The sequence below is a fragment of the Ranitomeya variabilis genome, chromosome 4, assembly GCF_051348905.1.
Source record: "Ranitomeya variabilis isolate aRanVar5 chromosome 4, aRanVar5.hap1, whole genome shotgun sequence".
Taxonomy (NCBI): domain Eukaryota; kingdom Metazoa; phylum Chordata; class Amphibia; order Anura; family Dendrobatidae; genus Ranitomeya; species Ranitomeya variabilis.
In genome coordinates this window covers 640756969-640778701 of record NC_135235.1, presented here as the reverse complement: position 1 = coordinate 640778701, position 21733 = coordinate 640756969, and the positions used below count along the sequence as shown (strand labels likewise).

Here is a 21733-nt window from a genome sequence, read left to right as displayed (position 1 = left end):
GCAACATTTTAGTGGAAAAAATGGTAATATTTCATTTACCCAGCCCAATATTGTACAAGTCTGTGAATCACCTGAGGGTTAAAAATACTGACTACTCCTCTAGATTATTTCCTCGAGAGGTATAGTTTGCAAAATGTGGTCACCTGAGGTTTCTTCTTTTTTCGCATGTCAGGAGCTTTTCATATGTGACCTGGTGTCTGAAATCTATTCCAGCCAATAACGCTCCTTCCATTCTGAGACCTGCCAAACAGTAGTTTTCCAGCACATTTGTAGAGCCCCTGTGTCTATGCGGCCAATTTTGCATTCTAAAAGTCAAACGGTGCTTCTTCCCTTCCGAGCCCTGCATTGTGTTCCCAAACAGTAGTTTTCCATCAGATATGGAGTACTCATTTTTTCCTTCCACATTGCTTTAGTTCCTGTAAAGAACCTGGAGGGTTAATAAACTTCTTGAATGTGGCTTTCAGGGGTGCAGTTTTTAGAATGGTGTCATTTTTGGGTATTTTCTGTCATACAGGCCCCTCAAAGTCACTTCAAATGTAATGTGGCACCCAGTTGTAGTTTATAGAGCTGCATACATATGCCAGGCTCAGAAGGGACCTCCTCTTACTCAGTACCAGATGCAAATTAGATAGTGGGGTAACTAGTTGGCTCGCACTGTAAATGATGATGGGGAGGAAACAATTGCTCGTAGCTAGTTATGGGCAGCTCGCCGGGCTGTCAGGCTGCGAGCAAGGGATGCACCTCCACTAATAACCTCAATGAGGTATCTAACTACCTTAAAGGGAACCTGTCACCTGAATTTGGCGGGACCAGTTTTGGGTCATATGGGCGGGGTTTTCGGGTGTTTGATTCACCCTTTCCTTACCCGCTGGCTGCATGCTGGCCGCAATATTGGATTGAAGTTCATTCTCTGTCCTCCGGAGTACACGCCAGTGTAAGGCAGTATTGTCTTGTGCTGGCGTGTACTCCGGAGGACAGAGAATGAACTTCAATCCAATAATGCGGCCAGCATGCAGCCAGCGGGTAAGGAAAAGGTGAATCAAACACCCGAAAACCCCGCCCATATGACCCAAAACTGGTCCCGCCAAATTCAGGTGACAGGTTCCCTTTAAAAGGTGGCAGCAGTCAAGGCCAATAGGCTATGCATCCTTGAGCACGAAGAAACACCGGTACCTGCATTACCAACACCACATCACCTCAAGCAACCAGTAGCACAACCACCACCACAAGAAGTGTAGAGCCCCCATATAGCCTCCTATATAAATTATGAGCCTGCATATAGCCTCTTATATACAGTATGAGCTTTCATATAGCCTCATATATACAGTATGAGCCCCCACATAGCCTCATATATACATTATGAATCTGCACATAGCTTCCTGTGTACAGTGTGAATCCCCATATACCTCCTATATACATTATGAGCCTGCACATATTCTCCTATATACAGTGTGAGCCCCCTCATAGCCTTCAATATACATTATCAGCCTGCACGTAGCCTCCTATATGCAATATGAGCCTGAATATAGCCTCTTGTATAAAGTGTGAGCCCCCATACAGCCTCATATACATTATGAGCCTGCACATACCTCCTATATACAGCATGAATTCCCACATTCCATACACATATTATTAAAAAAAAAACCACATTCACCTTGCTCTCATTCCCCCGGTGCTCTGCTCCGGTCTGCACTTCCAGTCTGGCAAGCATGTATGTGCAGGCGCGTGATGATGTCATCACACTGGAACATCACAGCGGAGGCGATGGGAGCCCCCCTGACTCTGCGCTACCATTCTGTATCGTCGACAGCGCAGCACAGGGTAGCTCCCTCCCGGGATATGTGTTCAGCAGATGGCGGTGCACAAAACAATATAATGAGGGCAATCTGGTGATGGGTTCTCCTCGCAGCCACGGGCCACGGGTGATAGCCCAGATTGCCCTCATTATAATCCACCTATAGTTGGAGTGTTACATATGGAATCCATTCATGGTTTTTCCTTCTCCACCTACAAAGTTTGTGTTAGGCCTGCCATGGTTAATTAAGGACAAATTTGTAAACAAATCAGGTCATGGGGTGACTCTTGCTTTCCTGGATGTCTGCTGAGGTTTTTGGCTTCCGTGAAGACTCATCCTCCAAAATTGAATCAGGACTTAAGTGATTTTTTTTTAAACTGATTGTGACGTTCTGCTTCATTGTGCTGTTGCCTTCATACCAGTAGCTAAAATTCATCTGTTTAACCATTCTCTGCCAGAGTGAGGGGCTATGAAAGAAAATATATAAAAGTCTTGCTAAGGACAAGCGTATAAATCGGACGAGTGCAATCCGATTGCACTCTGACCAATGCTAATCAAGGCAGTTCTGACCAGTGTAGTCTTTTCTGTGCTGTATTCGGCGTGAGGTAAAAATTGCATCATGTTGTGAGTGAATGCATGAATCTGAAGAGACTCGCCAATGGAGGTCTATGGGTGCTAGAAAGGAATTGGACGGCACATGGACCATCCGTATGGTGTGCGATTCAAACGCGGAATCTCCAAAAGAGCCAAGAAATTGCTCCAGCCAAGAGCAGAAAGTTGGGCTATAGAATTAACCTGGAAACCTATAAAAAAAAAAAGAGGCAAAGCACAACTCCATCGAGATCATGATCATGTGTAGACATCTAAACATGGAGATGCTCATTGTGTTGGTGCAAGAAAGGCCTGAATTGTGGGAGACTCAGGACAATAGCTATGTGGAACATGCAAGCATGGATGCCGTGTGTATACATATCTGCCGGCAGATATTACCGAGTTTCGATATCAGCAAAAGAGGCGTTCACTAAAGCGTCCTAATAAGTACCCATATACATGTTGTGTGGCCTCACAAACCGTTTGAAGTTAGGTGAACATCATATAACAACATAATAGTCTGTAGACTAGCAAATAGTCATGAGCGAGTGTACTCATTGCTTGGGTTTTCACAAGCACACTCGGGTGACCTCCAAGTATTTATTGAGATTTAGTTTTCATCGAGGCAGCTGAATGATTTACAGCTACTAGCCAGGCTGAGTATATGTGGGGGTAGCCTGGTTGCTAGGGAATGTGAGTTGCCCCGAGGGCTAGGGGTCACTCGGTACCAGGCCCTGCGGTTCACAGGGGGATGTCACGGTGGCTGATCTGGTCTGTGGCCCTGGGACGTCCATGTAAAAGGGAAAGGTCTTTTATGGGATAAAGTTTGTGTTCATGATGCCACCTGTGGTATTCGGTCAGGGTGACCAACGCTGCTTTAAGGGGTCTGCTGGGGTGATGTTATGGCAGCTAGATGGTATACCTTCCCACAGGTGAAGTATGTCCCCAGGGCTTCCTGGTGTGTAGATGGTGGATGGTGAGAGGCGCAGAGAAGAAAGAGGACACAAGGTTGCAGTCTCTTTACATTTACTGAAGACTTCAGCATCCACAGTCCAGAGCACCAGATCACAGGGCAGGCAGAGTCGGTTTGGAGGCAAGCCCAGAGTCCCCTTGTCCAGGTGGAAATAAAAGCCTTCCTCTAGCGCTGTGGTGTTGTAGTCCCTTACTGCTAAGCTTCTCATAAGGTCCTCACAACTGTTGTAGATGTTCTGTCTTTCTCTGTCCCCCAGATAGGATAGGACAAACCCGTATGACTGGTGGCTTGAGGCAGTTTATAGGGATTCTAGCATGCCCCAGGCTCTAAGGGGTGCCACTGTGCCCCCTAGGTGTAGGGGTGCACAGGTAACTTGCAATTAGCTGTCCTGCCAGTCTCCTGAGTAAAGCATAAAGGTCCTTTCTCCCTCAGAGTTCCGGCCACCGGGATCCTGCACCTCAGAAGGAGGCAGCCTGTGCAGGGCTGGTCCCCTTCTGGAATACTCTCCTTTGCTTCCTCTCCTTTCACACTCACTGCAATACAATTCTGCCTTCTGAATGTCTCTTTCTGGGAGCTGCAGCTCTGAGGGCATGCACAGCTCCTTTGGACCCTCTGTCCACCTCAGACTACTGTCTGGAACTGACTAACTTTCCTTACAGACTACCAGTTATATATATATATATATATATATATATATATATATATATATATATATATATATATATAGGGAGTGACCTAATAAATAGGAGCAGAAGCTCCCCCTGGTGGCCTGGAGTGTGAAATGTGTTGCATGTTTGTGGTACCTGGATGCAGTTATCCTTCTTTGCCTCCAACCATAGCATCACTCTCCCCGAGAGGAAAGCAATACCACTGCGACGACCAGGACCCTGGGGCGCCGCAAATGTAATCAAGGTGGCTAATAGCAGTAAATCATTCAGCTGTCTGGGATGAAAACTAAATCTCTGAGTAGTCATAAATACTCGGAGACCACCCGAGCGTGCTCTGGAAAACCCAAGCAACGAGTACAATCGTTCATCACTACTAGCAATCCTTCAAACAAACATTATGGGTCCTTGAGGCATCTAGTTTCCCAAATGGGGTCAATTGTGGGAGGTTCCCACTGTTTAGTCACATCAAGGGCTTTCCAAACATGACATGACATTCACTAATAATTCCAGAAAATTTTCAAAAAGTCAAATGATGCTACTTCCTTTCCAAGCCCTGCTGTTCACTCAAACAGTTGTTCTCCCCCACATACGAGGTATCAGCGCACTAAGGAGAAATTGCACAACAAATTGTATGGTGGAATTTCTCCTCTTACTCTTGTGAAAATACAAAATTGGGGCTAAAATTACATTTTTGTGGGAAAAATGTGATTTTTTTTATTTTCATAGCTCAGCATTATAAACCTCTGTGAAGCACCTTAGGGTTCAATGTGCTCATCACACATCTAGATAAGTTCTTTGAGGGGTGTAGTTTCCTAAATGGGGTCACTTGTGGGGTGGTTTTATTGTTTGGGCACATCAGGAGCTCTCCAAACCTTACATGGAATCCGCTAATGAGTCAAGCAAATTTTACATTCAAAAAGTCATAGTGCTCCTTCCCTTCCAAGCCCTGCCATGCGCCCAAACAGTAGTTCTCCCCCACGTCTAGCATATTGGTGTGCTCAGGAGAAATTGAACAATACATTTTGGGGTCAATTTTCTCCTGTTACCTTTGTAAAAATAAAAAAATGGGTCTAAAGTAAAATCTTTGTGAAAAAAAGTTAAATGTTCATTTTTTCCTTCCACATTGCAAAAATTCCTGTGACGCACCTGAAGGGTTAATAAACATATTGAATATGTTTTTAAGTGCTGTGAGGGGTGGAGTTTTTAGAATGGTATCAGTTTTGCATACTTTCTGTCATATAGGTCCCTCAAAGTCACTTCAAATGTGATGTGATCACTAAGAAAAATGGTTTTGTAAATTTTGTTCAAAAAATGAGAAATCACTGGTCAACTTTTAACCCTTCTAACTTCCTATGAAAAAATTGTGTTTCAAAAATTGTGCTGATGTAAAGTAGACATGTGGTAAATGTTATTTATTAACTATTTTGCATGACATAACTCTCTGTTTAAGGGCATATAAATTAAAAGTTTGAAAATTGCTAAATTTTTTGCCAAATTTTCGATATTTTTACAAATAAACGCAAGAGTTACCGAACAAATTTTACCCTTATTATGAAGTACAATATGTCATGAGAAAACTTTCTTAGAATCAGTGGGATATGTTGAAGCATTCCAGGGTTATTATCTCATAAAGTGACACTGGTCAGAATTGTCAAACTTGGCATGGTCATGAAGGTGAAAACAGACTTGGGGGGTGAAGGAGTTAATCCAGCCAAATTTCTAAATGCTTTTTTGGAGTGTTATATATCGCAGAAATGTACCACAAAGTATGTAATACTTGATTGATCAAAATATATTCAATTCCCCCCCCCCCCCCCAAAAAAAAAAAAATGCCGCAGCTGTATATTTTGCAAATGACTGCAAAGCCCTAATTCCTGCCTATAGACTGTTTTAGCCACTCTCCCTGCTCCTGCAACGTTCTCTCCCTCCCTAGATTAAATGCAGAATATATGTGATACAAACAGCAAAGTAAAAAAATAGCCCTGACAAGGGCTTTTAGTATGATGGTTCAGCTACAGCACCAGTAGCAACACTACAGGACTCTGATTCGTTATAATGTGAACACAGGCATGGACAAGCACTATCTCCCTCCAATACAAAGCTGGGCAGTGGCGTCAGTGTGCCAAGTCTGGCAGTGACTGTTCTTTTATAATCCCTGATGATGTCATACATCCAGCTAATTACAGTAATGCCACAACCAAGATGGCTACGGCATTACATCTCGTACACACACGGCTCCGCTCCGTACACCTCGTACACACACGGCTCCGCTCTGTACACCTCGTACACACACAGCTCCGCTCCGTATACCTCGTACACACACGGCTCCGCTCCGTACACCTCGTACACACACAGCTCCGCTCCGTACACCTCGTACACACACAGCTCCGCTCCGTACATCTCGTACACACGCTGCTCCGCTCAGTACACCTCGTACACATGTGGCTCCGCTCCGTACACCTCGTACACACAGCTCCGCTCCGTATACCTCGTACACACACGGCTCCGCTCTGTACACCTCGTACACACACAGCTCCGCTCTGTACACCTCGTACACACACGGCTCCGCTCCGTACATCTCGTACACACACGGCTCCGCTCTGTACACCTCGTACACACACAGCTCCGCTCCGTACACCTCGTACACACACGGCTCCGCTCCGTACATCTCGTACACACACGGCTCCGCTCTGTACACCTCGTACACACACAGCTCCGCTCCGTACACCTCGTACACACACGGGTCCGCTCCGTACATCTCGTACACACACGGCTCCGCTCTGTACACCTCGTACACACACAGCTCCGCTCCGTACATCTCGTACACACACGGCTCCGCTCTGTACACCTCGTACACACACGGCTCCGCTCCGTACACCTCGTACACACACAGCTCCGCTCCGTACACCTCGTACACACACAGCTCCGCTCCGTACATCTCGTACACACACGGCTCCGCTCTGTACACCTCGTACACACACGGCTCCGCTCCGTACACCTCGTACACACACAGCTCCGCTCCGTACACCTCGTACACACACAGCTCCGCTCCGTACATCTCGTACACACGCTGCTCCGCTCAGTACACCTCGTACACATGTGGCTCCGCTCCGTACACCTCGTACACACACGCGGCTCTGCTCCATACACCTCGTACATATACGGCTCCGCTCCATACACCTCGTACACACAGACGACTCTGCTACATTAACACTTGCTACATCCACACTGTTCACCTCTCCTGACCCCACACAGAAACTTCCCCTCATCCAGCACCATGACAACCAGCACAGCACAGTCCTGCATACACTGAGGCCCCTGATCATGTGACCCCTGACTCCTCCCCCCTGTGACCTCATCACAGGTCCTGTGCGCACAGAACAGCCATATATGTGGTGTGCGGCTCTGCAGGTGGAGGTAGGTGCTAGAGATTCCCCATTAACCCCCTCAGTGCTGAGCCTGTGATAAATCTCTGTATGTGACTATAATGGGACTGTGTGTTATACCGGGGGCAGGACGGGGCCATAATAATGATAATTTTTATTTCTATAACACCAACATATTCCGCAGCACTTTACATTATAGAGGGGACTTGTACAGACAATAGACATTACAGCATAACAAAAAACACTGATCAAAACAGATACCAGGAGGAATGAGGGCCCTGCTCGCAAGCTTACATTTACAACCTATGAGGAAAAGGGGAGACACGAGAGGTGGATGGTAACAATTGCTTTCGTTGTTCGGACCAGCCATAGTGTAAGAATCGGGTGTTCATGTAAAGCTGCATGAACCAGTTATCAGTCTAAGTATGTAGCAGTACAGACACAGAGGGCTATTAAATGGAATCTGTCACCTACTTTTTCCTATATAAACTGCGACGACCATCATCAGGGGCTTATCTACAGCATTCTGTAATGCTGTAGATAAGCCCCCGATGTATCCTGAAAAATAAGAAAAACATTAGATTATACTCACCCAGGGGTGGTCCCGGTGTGGTCGGGTCCGATGGGCGTCACAGGTCCAGGTCCGGCGCCTCCCATCTTCATATGATGTCATCATCTTCTTTGTTTCCTGTCACGGCTCCTGCGCAGGCGTAATTCTCTGCCCTATTGAGGGCAGCGTAAAGTACTGCAGTGCGCAGGCGCTGGGGAAGGTCAGAGAGGCCCGGCGCCTGCGCACTGCAGTACTTTGCGCTGCCCTTAACAGGGCAGATAAAGTACGCCTGCGCTGGAGCCGTGACAGGAAGCGAGGAGGAGGACGTCATCGCATGAAGTTGGGACCGGACCGCCCCTGGGTGAGTATAATCTAACTTGTTTTTCCTATCTTTCAGGTTACATCAGAGGCTTATCTACAGCATTACAGAATGCTGTAGAAAAGCCCCTGATGGCGGTGGCCGCAGCTTATACAGGAAAAAGGTGACAGATTCCCTTTAAATGCATAAAACATGTGAGAACATGTAAGGAACCACGATGCTGAAGTTGGTTTCTTATTCATCAGTTTCTTATTTAGCAATTTTTTCCTTTTCTGTGTTTTATAGGTTTAACCTCAAAAAATAATCATCACAATAATAAGGCAAAGTTCACATTGCGTTAAAGCAGCCCTTTCAACACATGCGTTAAATGGGCTGTGTTAACTCAAGTGCCGAAATGTGATCGCGTTAGTGCAGATAGAGCTAGCAGATGCTCTATCTCATCTATCGGTGACGAACCCGGAAACGCTGCAGCCCGCGTCCCAGGGTCCGTCACTCAATGACGGCACATTGCTAGCGCACGCCCATTTTTGGCCTGCGCTAACGATGCATCCGAAATAAGAATTAATGGCAGCATTAATGGACTGCGTTACACCGCATTATGCCACGGTGTAACGCAGTCTGTCTAACGGACTGCCTATAACATAATGTGAACCCAGTCTATCATACAATGCAGCAAAGCGCCCTGATGTGAATACATTTAAAATCCGCTACAAAAATTATAAAATTGGCACAAAAATGGGCATCAAAGTGGGCACCGAGGGCCATTAATGAAAGGGTTAAATTACTTTGGGCCACAGATATCACACTTAGAATACACAGATAATGATGGCCTGCATCAACCCCAGGTCCCTCCAGCCTTGCCCAAATGTGTTCTGGGCATCACAACTGGCACAAAAGTGGGCAAACAGCTGATTTTCACAGATTTGAATAAGTAACTGATGTTTTTAAAGGGTTAAATGACTTTGGGCCACTGATCTCACACTAAGAATACATAGATAGTCATGGCCCGCCTCAAACCCAGGTCCTTCAAGCCTGGCCCAAATGGGTTCTGGCAATATTGCCTTGCGTAGGCGTGTACTCCGGAGGACAGAGAATGAACTTCAATCCAATATTGCGGCCAGCATGCAGCCAGCGGGTAAAGGGTGAATCAAACACCCGAAAACCCCGCCCATATGACCCAAAACCGGTCCCGCCAAATTCAGGTGACAGGTTCCCTTTAAGGGGTTAAACGACATCTATGTATTCTTATTGTGATTTCAGTGGCCTAAATTCATTTATCCCCTTAAAAACACCAGTTACTTATTCAAATCTGTGAAAATTGGCTGTTTGCCCACTTTGATGCCAGTTTTGATGCCCAGAACCCATTTGGGCCAGGCTGGAGGGACCTGAGTTTGATGCAGGGCATCATTGTCTGTGTATTCTAAGTGTGACATCAGTGGCCCAAAGTCATTTAATCCTTTACAAACATCAGTTACTTATTCAAATCTGTGAAAATTGGCTGTTTGCCCACTTTGATGCCAGTTCTGATGCCCAGAACCCATTTGGGCCAGGCTGGAGGGACCTGGGGTTGATGCGAGCCATCACTATTTATGTATTCTTAGTGTGAGATCAGTGGCCCAAAGCATTTGACAAAGTATCTCGCACCATCCTTATTGAAAAAAATGACTAAGTATGGAATGGACAAGGCAACTGTTAGGTGGATTCATAACTGGCTTAGTGATCGGACCCAAAGAGTGGTCATAAATGGCTGCACATCCAGTTGGAAGAATGTCTCAAGTGGGGTACCACAGGGCTCTGTCCTGGGCCCTGTATTTTTCAACATCTTTATCAATGATTTAGATGAAGGAATTGAGGGTAAACTGATTAAATTTGCTGATGACACAAGGCTAGGAGGGATAGCTAATACTAGAGAAGAGCGAGAGGATTCAAAAATATATCAATAAACTGGAGCAGTGGGCAGCAACTAACAGAATGATTTTTAACAAGGAAAAATACAAAGTACTACATCTGGGAAATAAAAATGAAATAATCATATACAGAATGGGAGGAATAAGGCTAAGCAACAGCACATGTGAAAAAGACTTGGGTATACTAATAGATCACAAACTGAACTTGAGTCAACAGTGTGGTGCTGCAGCAAAAAGGCAAATGCAATTCTGGGATGTATTAACAGAAGCATACAGTCTAGATCACGCAAAGTCATTATTGCCCTCTACTCCTCTTTGGTCAGACCTCATCTGGAATACTGTGTCCATTTTTGGGCACCACATTTTAAAAAAGACTTCAACAAACTGGAGCAAGTTCAGTGAAGAGCGACCAGAATGGTGACTGGTCTGCAAACCATGTCCTATGAGGAACACTAGCAGGATTTGGGAATGTTTAGCTTGCAAAAAAGAAGACTGAGAGGAGACTTAATAGCTGTCTACAAATATCTCAAGGGCTGACACATTGTAGAAGGATCATCTTTATTCTCATTTGCACAAGGAAAGACTAGAAACAATGGGATGAAACTGAATGGGAGGAGACACAGATTAGATATTAGAAAAAAAACTTTTTGACATTTAGGGTGATCAATGAGTGGAACAGGCTGCCATGAGAGGTGGTGAGTTCTGCTTCAATGGAAGTCTTCAAACAGAGGCTGGACAGACATCTGTCTGGGATGATTTCGTGAATCCTGCTTTGAGCAGGGGGTTGGACCAGATGACCCAGGAGGTCCCTTCCAACTCTATCATTCTATGATTCCATGATTTAACCCCTTAAAAACATCAGTTACTTATTCAAATCTGTGAAAATGGGCTGTTTGCCCACTTTGATGCCAATTCTGATGCCCAGAACTCATATGGGCCAGGCTGAAGAGACCTGGTTTTGATGTGAGGCTCCCTGTTCTACATGTCTGCACTGTGATATCAGTGGCCCAAAGTAATTTAACCTCTTAAAAACATCAATTACTTATTCAAGTCTGTGAAAATTGGCTGTTTGCCCACTTTGATGCCAGTTCTGATACCCAGAACCCTTTTGGGCCAGGCTGGAGGGACCTGGGAGTGATGCAGGACATCACTGTCTGTTAATTCTTAGTATGAGATCAGTGACCCAAAGTCATTTAACCTTTTAAAAACATCAGTTACTTATTCAAAACTGTGAAAATGTTTGCTCACTTTGATGCCAGTTCTGATGCCCAGAACCCATTTGGGCCAAGCTGGAGAGACCTGGTTTTGATGTGGGGCTCCCTTTTCTATATGTCTGCAGTGTGAGATCAATGGCCCAAAGTAATTTAACCCTTTGATTAACGCCCTTCACTTCCCACTTTGATTCCCATTTTTGTGCCAGTATTATAGTTTTTGTAGCTGTTTTTAAATGTATTCACATCAGGGCACCTCGCTGCATTGTATGTTATTATTGTGATACTTATTTTTTGTTGTTAAACCTATAAAAAACAGAAAATAAAAATTGCCGAATAAGAAACTGACGAATAAGAAACCAACTTCAGCCTCGTCAAGGAACCTGGTTATGGTAAAAAATTTGAATGTGCAACACAGGGATAGTTATGTTAATGCGTTGAGGCAGTGGGCCAGTCTGAAGAATTGCTTTTCTAGGGCACACTTAAAACTGTGAGGATTGGGGATTAATCCTATTAACCTGGGTAGTGCATTCCAAAGGCTTGGTGCAGCACATGAAAAGTCTAACTTGATGTAGTGATCATGTGACGCCGGTAACAGCTCCAGAGGTTTCTTACATGGGATCTTTATGATGTTACATTGTCATCTTCTCCCCATTCAGGTCCCTACAATATCGGATCCTCTCAGTGGAGATCTTCTATATAAGAGACTTCTCCTGAGTGACCCTACAAGGATGGATAGGGACAGGGACAAGATGGCGGAGAGGATATTACACCTCACCCTAGAGATCCTCTTCCGGCTTACTGGAGAGGTGAGAGATTCTGATGACGTCACATTACATCATTCTTATCTATGGGAATAACAGATGGACAGAACTGGAGAGGTGAGGACTCTGGGAATGTCTGTAGTGAGGTTTATTAATGTGTCTCTCCATAACCAGGATTACACAGTAGTGAAGAAGACCTCTAGTGAGCGCTGTCAGGCCCCTGTGTCTGAGGGATGGGGAAGACCCCTGAGCCCAATCACAGGACCTCCACCTCACCCCCTGATACATGAGGACATCAATGACCAGAAGATCCTAGAACTCACCTACAAGATGGTTGAGCTGCTGACTAGAGAGGTGACACTGCTGGGAATGCTGGGACATTATACAGTAACGCTATGGAGGGATCGGGGGATGACGATATCATTGTATGTGTCAGGTTCCTATAAGGTGTCAGGATGTCACCGTCTATTTCTCCTTGGAGGAGTGGGAGTATTTAGAAGGACACAAAGATCTGTACAAGGACGTCATGATGGAGGTTCCCCAGCCCCTCACATCACCAGGTAATAGACAGGACTAAATACACACGGCCTATAATTATCTGTATGAAAATAATGAATTCAGTCCCTGTATGTGTTTCCTCCAGTTCTATCCAGTGAGAGGACAACACCTGAGAGATGTCGCCGTCCTCTTCTTCCACAGGACTGTAAACAAGAAGATCCCAATGTTCCTCAGGATCATCAGGTAGATGGAGAGAAGGTGTCATGAGTAGTGATGAGCGAATATACTCGTTACTCGAGATTTCCCGAGCACGCTCTGAGTTTTTTTTAGTGCTCGGAGATTTAGTTTTCTTCGCCGCAGCTGAATGATTTACATCTGTTAGCCAGCTTGATTACATGTGGGGATTCCCTAGCAACCAGGCAACCCCCACATGTACTTATGCTGGCTAACAGATGTAAATCATTCAGCTGCGGCGATGAAAACTAAATCTCCGAGCACTTACAAATACTCGGAGGACACCTGAGCGTGCTTGAGAAATCTCGAGTATATTCGCACATCACTAGTCATGAGATCTCCCCTATGATGTGTAGAAGGCTGTGAAGGTCTTGTGTTCAGTCTTGTTTTATCCACCAGTATTATACACTGAATGGTCAATTTCTTAGAGACACTGAAACTTTTCTAATATAGAAATGTGACCAGTGACTTCAGAGTACAGCAGGAAATCCAGTGATCACTTTTCTGTAGAAGTTTGCAATGTGAATCTACATTATAATGGGAACATAAAGTGAAGTGATCGACTTTGAACATTTATTGATGTTGAGATTATACTGAGAATGTTGAAAAACAGATGAATACAAGAAATGAATCAATTAAAAGTCAGAGACGTTTGTTAAGAGTCGTTCTAAGAACAGGCGGTGCACCGTCATGTCCTGCAGCTGAATACAACGCTGGATCTACAACTATAGTGTCCGAAGAAACAGCTCTTCAGCACAGGAGCTTACCTGGGCTTTGTGGCCAGTGGTCAATTAAGTTCATCCCTTTCTGGCAGAAGGACACTTACGGCAGGACAATGCTCGATGCCACAATGGTCGATTTGTCATGGATTGCTTCCAGGAACAGGACCATACATTTTTTTCTTTCCCGGCCCTTATAGTGTTCAGATCTTAATCCTATAGAACATTTGTTTTACAAGAATAACGTGTTCAGAGCAAGTCAGCACCTCCATCTATATTGTGGCAATTGTAAAAATCTATCCTGTTGTCAATGGACAGTATTCATGCAGAAGGATTAATACTCTTTGGAATTAGCAACATAATTTGCTGAGGTTCTGAAAACCAAAGGAGGTTCCAGTGGGTGTCTCTAATAATGTGGCCATTCAGTGTATGCTTAATATTTGGTGGAGATGACAGGAAAAAGCTGATAATAGATATTAGATGTTGTTTCTATTTTCTCACAATTTTCTGGTTATGGAGGCTGCTGGTTAGAATTAGGAGCCGACAGGTTGGATTTATACAGGAGACCTGCAGCTATTTCATCTTTCTGTTCTAAATAATTTTACATGACTTTTCCATCTGTCTGTGACTTTTACATTTTTTTTCAGGGTAATGATCTGCCCCATAGTAATACTACAGAGACATATGTGAGGGGCGATGAGAGGTGTAAAGAGGAGATTCCTACAGATAACCGCACAGGTGAGTAGAGACCACTATATGTAGAGGTGTCACAGATACTTCTCATTCATTGGATTGTATAAAAATGTGTTGATCTTTTTAGGGTCTGTAACACAGAATATTAATGTCTGATCAGACTGGCAGAAAAATTGGATGGCCAACGTCTAAACTGAATAAGTTAAATGGTGTTTTTCCCCACACAAAAAATAGAGAAAATAGCTCATGTAATTGCAGGTTTAGGTCCCCTGAGGTGCTAAAATACATTGCTGCCACTCCTGAGAAAAACAAGGTAAAATAGGTTATGAGTCTCAATAAATGGCAACAGATACCAATTTTTCTTTTACAACTCTACAAGTTTTGCATTCTTCTGACCTGTTGCCAGACAATATTTATAGCACAATGAACTCAAAACCCAAACTGCAATGGAAAAATAATTTTTAATTTAAAACAAATATATACGGCAAATTAACATTTATTTATTAAGCAACATAATTTTATGCAACTTTTTTTTTTTTATGCCGAAACCACATTATAAAAAACTTCAACACATAGTGGTTGAGAACAATAAAGAATGGTGGGAATACATGGGGACTGTCATGGTTTGCGGAAACCGATGTTTTCTATAGTTACCGATTTTCGCACTTTGGGCTTTTTTATTTCCCCTTTTTCAGTAAATATTTTGGTAAAATGAATGGTGTCATACAAAACAACAACTCCGTTGCCGCTAGTAACACATATATACAGTGGTGAAAATTAGTATTTGATAGACTGCCGATTTTGCAGGTTTTCCCACCTACAAAGAATGGAGAGGTCTGTAATTTGTTTAGAAGGTACACTTCAACTGAGAGACAGAATCTTTAAAAAAAATCCAGAAAATCACATTGTATGATTTTTACACAATTAATTTGCATTTTATTGAATGAAATAAGCATTTGATAAAATAGAAAAACAGAACTTAATATTTGGTACAGAAACCATTGTTTGCAATTGCAGAGGTCAGACGTTTGCTTTACTTCTTGACCAAGTTTGCACACACTGCAGCAGGGAATGTTGCCCACGACATACACATCTTCTCCAGATCTTTCAGGTTTTGGGGCTGTCACTGGGCAACATTGAGTTTCATCTCCCTCCAAACCTTTTTTTTATTGGGTTCACGTCTTGAGATTTACTAGGACCTTGAAATGTTTCTTATGGAGCCACTTTTTAGTTGCCCTGGCTGTGTGCTTCAGGTCATTGTCATGCTGGAAGACCCAGCCATGAGCCATCTTCAATGCTCTTTCTGAAGGAAGAAAGTTGTTGGCCAAAAACGCGCAATACATGACCCCATCCATGCTTCCTTCAATACTCTGTAGTCATCCGGTTCCCTTTGCTGAAAAGAACCCCAAAGTATTTTGTTTCCCCCACCATGCTTCACGGTTGGGATGGTGTTCTTCAGGTTGTTCTTATCCTTCTTCCTCCAAACATGGCGAGTTAAGTTCATACCAAAAAGTTCTATTTTGGTCTCATCTGACCACATGACCTTCTCCCATGCATCCTGTGGATCATCATCCAGATGATGATCAAATGTGTTTGGACATGTGCTGGCATGTGCAGGGAGACATTGCGTGCACTGAAAGATTTTAATCTGTGACGGCGTAGTGTGTTAGAATCATAGAATGGTAGAGTTGGAAGGGACCTTCTGGGTCATCTGGTCCATCCCCCTGCCCTGCTAGTGGGAATGTTTGAGACTGTGGTCCCAGCTCTCTTTAGGTTATTGCTCAGGTCCTCCCGTGTAGTTCTGGGCTGATTCCTGACTTTTCTCTGAATCATTTTTACCCATTGAGGCAAAATCCTGCATGGAGCCCCATACCAAAGAAGTTTGACAGTCATCTTGTGTTTCTTTCATTTACTAATAATTGTGCCAGCAGTGTTCTTCTCACCAAGCTGCTTGACTATTTTCCTATAACCCATCCCAGCCTTGTGCAGGTATACAATTTTGTTTTTGGTGTCCTTAGACAGCTCTTTGGTCTTGGCCATGGTGGAGAGGTTGGAGTGTGATTGATTGTGTGGACAGGTGTGTGTTATACTGGTAATGAGTTCAAACAGGTGCAGTTAATACAGGTAATGAGTGCAGAGTAGGTGGGTTTCTTAAAAGAAAACTAACAGGTCTGTGAGAGCCAGAATTCTTGCTGGTTGGTAGGTGATCAAATACTTATTTCATGCATTAAAATGCAGTTTAGTTATTTAAAAATCATACAATGTGATTTTCTGGATTTTATATTTATATTCTGGCTCTCAGAGTTGAGGTGTACCTACTATATAAATTCTTTATTGGTGAAAAAACTTGCAAAATCGGTAGTGATCAAATACATATTTTCCCCACTGTATATATCCCCTTTGTAGCTCTGGGCTGAGGCTAAGGGTATGTGCACACGTTGCGGATTTTTCCATGCGGATTCTGAAAAATCCGCAGGTAAAATGCCCTGCATTTTACCTGCCGATTTACCGCGGATTTTGTGCGGAATTCTCCTGCACTTTTACACCTGCGGATTCCTATAAAGGAATAGGTGTAAAACGCTGCGGAATCCGCACAAAGAATTGACATGCTGCGGAAAATAAACCGCTGCGTTTCCGCTCAGAATTTTCCACAGCATGTGCACTGAGGATTTGGTTTTCCATAGGTTTACATGGTACTGTACAATGCATGTAAAACTGCTGCGGATCCGCAGCCAAATCCGCAACGTGTGCACATACCCTAACTATTTTTCTGTAGTTTTAAGTGGCACGTGTTGCTTGTGTGTTTTATTTAACTGCACTTCGATGTTGTTATTAGTGTTGTATATTGTTACATAAACATTTTCTCCCTTGTTGTTTGTTGGTTCCATAGTTGTTATATGGAAAGTGAATGTGGTGGGATAGTTTTGAGGATATTTGGTGAGGTTGACCTCTATTACTGTCCACTGAATATTTTTCACAAAATATTTTAGATTTCACAAAAATTTTGTGATACGTACACTAACATACTGTATTGTATTGAAATGTTATAGAAAGTATTATTATAATTGTTATAAATTCCATTTTATTTTTGGCAGATGACTGTACCAGCAGATCGGAGGCACATCTTACATTTTCAGATTTGACCACACATGATCATATTATCACACAGGATACATTTGAAGAACATAACAATATTCCGGATTTATCCCCAGCCCTTCACAGTAAAGATCTACCATCTGATCCTTTTGAAAAACTTCCACCTTCTGATTCTTCACAGACTATTATGCCAAACAAAAATTACAGAATTGATAATAAACATCAAAGAGCTCACACAAGAATGAAGCCATATTCATGTTCTGAGTGTGGGAAATGTTTTACTCAAAAATCAGATCTTGTTGTACATGAGAGAAAACACACAGGGGTGAAGCCATTTTCATGTTCAAAATGTGGAAAATGTTTTTCAAGGAAATCACATCTTGTTACACATCTGAGAAGTCACACAGGAGAGAAGCCATTTTCATGTTCAGAATGTGGGAAATGTTTTTCAAGGAAATCACATCTTGTTACACATGTGAGAAGTCACACAGGAGAGAAGCCATATTCATGTTCAGAATGTGAGAAATGTTTTACACAGAAATCAAATCTTACTACACATCAAAGAAGTCACACAGGGGAGAAGAGATTTTCATGTCGAGAATGTGGGAAATGTTATAAAGTTAAATCAAGTTTTGTTAAACATGAGAGATCTCACACAGGAGTAGCCATATACCTGTCTAGAATGTAGAAAATGCTTTATAAGTTTTAGTATGTAGCCAAACCGGATAGGCTTGCAGTCCCAGATGTAGCTAAATAAATAATATTGAGTCTTTTACCCATGTAGAATCAATTTTTGGACATATTCCTTTTTGTAATTTTTAAATTTAAAAGATGAAAATATGTACAGTGCCTTGCGAAAGTATTCGGCTCCCTGGAACTTTTCCCACATATCATGCTTCAAACATAAAGATACCAAATGTAAATTTTTGGTGAAGAATCAACAACAAGTGGAACACAGTTGTGAAGTTGAATGAAATTTATTGGTTATTATAAATTTTTGTGGAAATTCAAAAACTGAAAAGTGGGGCGTGCAATATTATTCGGCCACTTTAACTTAATACTTTGTTGTGCCACCTTTTGCTGCGATTACAGCTGCAAGTCGCTTGGGGTATGTCTCTATCAGTTTTGTACATTGAGAGAGTGAAATTCTTGCCCATTCTTCCTTAGCAAACAGCTCGAGCTCAGTGAGGTTTGATGGAGATCGTTTTTGAACAGGAGTTTTCAGCTCTTTCCACAGATTGGATTGAGGTCTGGACTTTGACTTGGCCATCCTAACACCTGGATACGTTTATTTGTGAACCATTCCATTGTAGATTTTGCTTCATGTTTGGGATCATTGTATTGTTGGAAGACAAATCTCCATCCCAGTCTCAGGTCTTTTGCAGACTCCCAACAGGTTTTCTTCAAGAATGGTCCTGTATTTGGCTCCATCCATCTTCCCATCAATTTTAACCATCTTCCCTGTCCCTGCTGAAGAAAAGCAGGCCCAAACCATGATGCTGCCACCACGTTTGACAGTGGGGATGGTGTGTTCAGGGTGAAGAGCTGTGTTGCCGTTACGCCAAACATACCGTTTGGCATTGTTGCCAAAAAGTTTGATTTTGGTTTCATCTGACCAGGGACTTGATTACACACAGGTGGATTATATTTATCATCATTAAGCATTTAGGACAACATTGGATCATTCAGAGATCCACAATGAACTTTTGGAGTGAGTTTGCTGCACTGAAAGTAAAGGGGACGAATAATATTGCACGCCCCACTTTTCAGTTTTTGAATTTCCACAAAAATTTAAAATAACCAATAAGTTTCGTTTAACTTCACAATTGTGTTCCACATGTTGATTCTTCACCAAAAATTTACATTTGGTATCTTTATGTTTTGAAGCATGATATGTCGGAAAAGGTGGAAAAATTCCAGGGAGACGAATATTTTCGCAAGCCACTGTATACGTGTCATGTTTAACTTTAGGCCTTTTAGAGATCATTTAGTCTAACACTTGCTTAACTGTTCACAATAACAGTAATTTTGACCAGGGGTGCCTAAACATTTACATGCCACTGTATGCTCTAATAATTTCCTTTTATACTCATAAAAATAATATTACATTTGTCAGTCTGCTAATAGGGTGTTACGCCACGCTCTCACACGCCTTTTAAGCTCCGCTCCATTCACCGCGTGTTTCATTCTGCTCCACCCAGTGCTATCTTCCAGCTCGGCTGTTGTGAGTCAAAGGGCAGCACAGCCGAATTCTGCAGGAACTTATATCCATTCTTTCCTGTGGAGATCTGCTTCCCTGGCCTTCATCTACTAGCAAGTGATATACACTGCACATAAAAAGAAAAGGGAACACCTAAACAACAGAATATAACTCCAAGTAAATCAAACTTCTGTGAAATCAAACTGTCCACTTAGGAAGCAACACTGATTGACAATGAATTTCACATGCTGTTGTGCAAATGGAATAGACGACAGATGGAAATTATTGGCAATTATCAAGACACAATTAATATAGGAGTTGTTCTGCAGGTGGGGACCACAGACCACATCTCACTACCAATGCTTTCTGGCTGATGGTCGTGCTTTCACACTTGTGGTAGCATGAGACAGACTCTACAACCCACACAAGTGGCTCAGGTAGTGCAGCTCATACAGGATGGCACATCAATGCGAGCTGTGGCAAGAAGGTTTGCAGTGTCCGTCAGTGTAGAGGCCGGAGGCGCTACCAGGAGACAGGCCAGTACACCAGGAGACGTGGAGGGGGCCGTAGGAGGGCAACAACCAAGCAGCATGACCGCTACCTCAGCCTTTGTGCAAGGAGGAAAAGGAGGAGCACTGCCAGAGCCCTGAAAAATGACTTCCAGCAGGCCACAAATGTGCATGTGTCTGCACAGTTAGAAACAGACTCCATGAGGATAGTCGGAGTGCCTGATGTTCACAGATGGGGGTTGTGCTCACAGCCGAACACCGTATAGGATGCTTGGCATTTTCCACAGAACACCAGGATTGGCAAATTCGCCACTGGTGCCCTGTGCTCTTCACTGATGAAAGCAGGTTGACACTGTGCACATATGACAGATGTGACAGAGTCTGGAGATGCTGTGGAGAGCGATCTGCTGCCTGCAACATCCTTCAGCATGACCGGTTTGGCAGAGGGTCAGTAATGGTGTGGGGTGGCATTTCTTTGGAGGCCCGCACAGCCCTCCATTTGCTCGCCAGAGGTAGCCTGACTGATCCTCAGACCCCTTGTGAGACCATATGCTGGTGCGGTTGGCCCTGGGTTCCTCCTAATGCAAGACAATGCCAGACCTCATGTGGCTGGAGTGTGTCAGCAGTTTCTGTCAGATGAAGGCATGGAAGCTATGGACTGGCCCACTCATTCCCCAGACCTGAATCCGATTGAACACATCTGGGACATCTTGCCTCGCTTCATCCACCAATGTCACGTTGCACCACAGACTGTCCAGGAGTTGGCCGATGCTTTAGTCCAGGTCTGGGAGGATATCCCTCAGGAGACCATCCGCCGCCTCATCAGGAGCATACCCAGGCATTGTAGGGAGGTCATAAGGGGTGCATGGAGGCCACACACACTACTGAGCATCATTTCCTTGTCTTGAGGCATTTCCACCGAAGTTGGATCAGCCTGCAATTTCATTTTCCACTTTGATTTTGAGCATCATTCAACTCCAGACCTCCATGGGATGTTAGTTGTGATTTACATTGATCATTTTTAGGTTTTACTGTTCTCAACGCATTCCACTACTATATAATGAATAAAGATTTACAACTGGAATATTTCATTCAGTGATATCTAGGATGTGGGATTTTAGTGTGTCCTTTATTTTTTTTGAGCAGTGTATCAAGCGACTTTACCCTTCATAGGTTATTAGTAGCTCTCTCACTCTAGTTCATGTATTGGCTGACTGCTGTTTTGTCACACCTGTTATCAACCTGGCTTTTGCCTTCTCGTTTATCCTGATCTCTCTGCTCCTGACCTCAGCTATGAATTTTGAACTTCTGCTGCCTGCCCCGACCTTGGACCGTTTGACCTTGCTTTTGTCATGCCCACTTGCACTCCGTACCAAAGTCTCTGACCCTCTGGTTAGCTGCTGCAGTGCCGGGGTCTGCCCTGGAGTAGGAACCTGGTGTCTTACGGTGGCCCAGCCTATCCTCACCATCAGAGGCTTTGGTGTATACCCGGTAGACACTTAGTCACACTTCTCCAGAGTAAGCACTGCCCGTGGCGTAGTGGGTCTACACCCACCAATGTTACAGTAAGTTCAGGCCATGGACCAAGCTGGAAAATCGAGACTCGGAGACCCCAAGTCT

At 43.7% G+C, this 21733-nt stretch overlaps 1 protein-coding gene across 1 annotated transcript in view; it reads left to right on the top strand.

Moving 5' to 3' along the window:
- The first annotated feature begins 13793 nt into the window (after positions 1-13793).
- Positions 13794-21733, top strand: part of LOC143767373 (uncharacterized) — a 46730-nt gene continuing 38790 nt past the window's right edge. The window contains exons 1-2 of the mRNA XM_077255664.1: positions 13794-14353; positions 17404-18033. Of these exons, the coding sequence (XP_077111779.1) occupies positions 14221-14353; positions 17404-18033 (763 nt within the window). The 5' untranslated portion in view covers positions 13794-14220. The remainder of the gene's footprint in view (positions 14354-17403; positions 18034-21733) is intronic.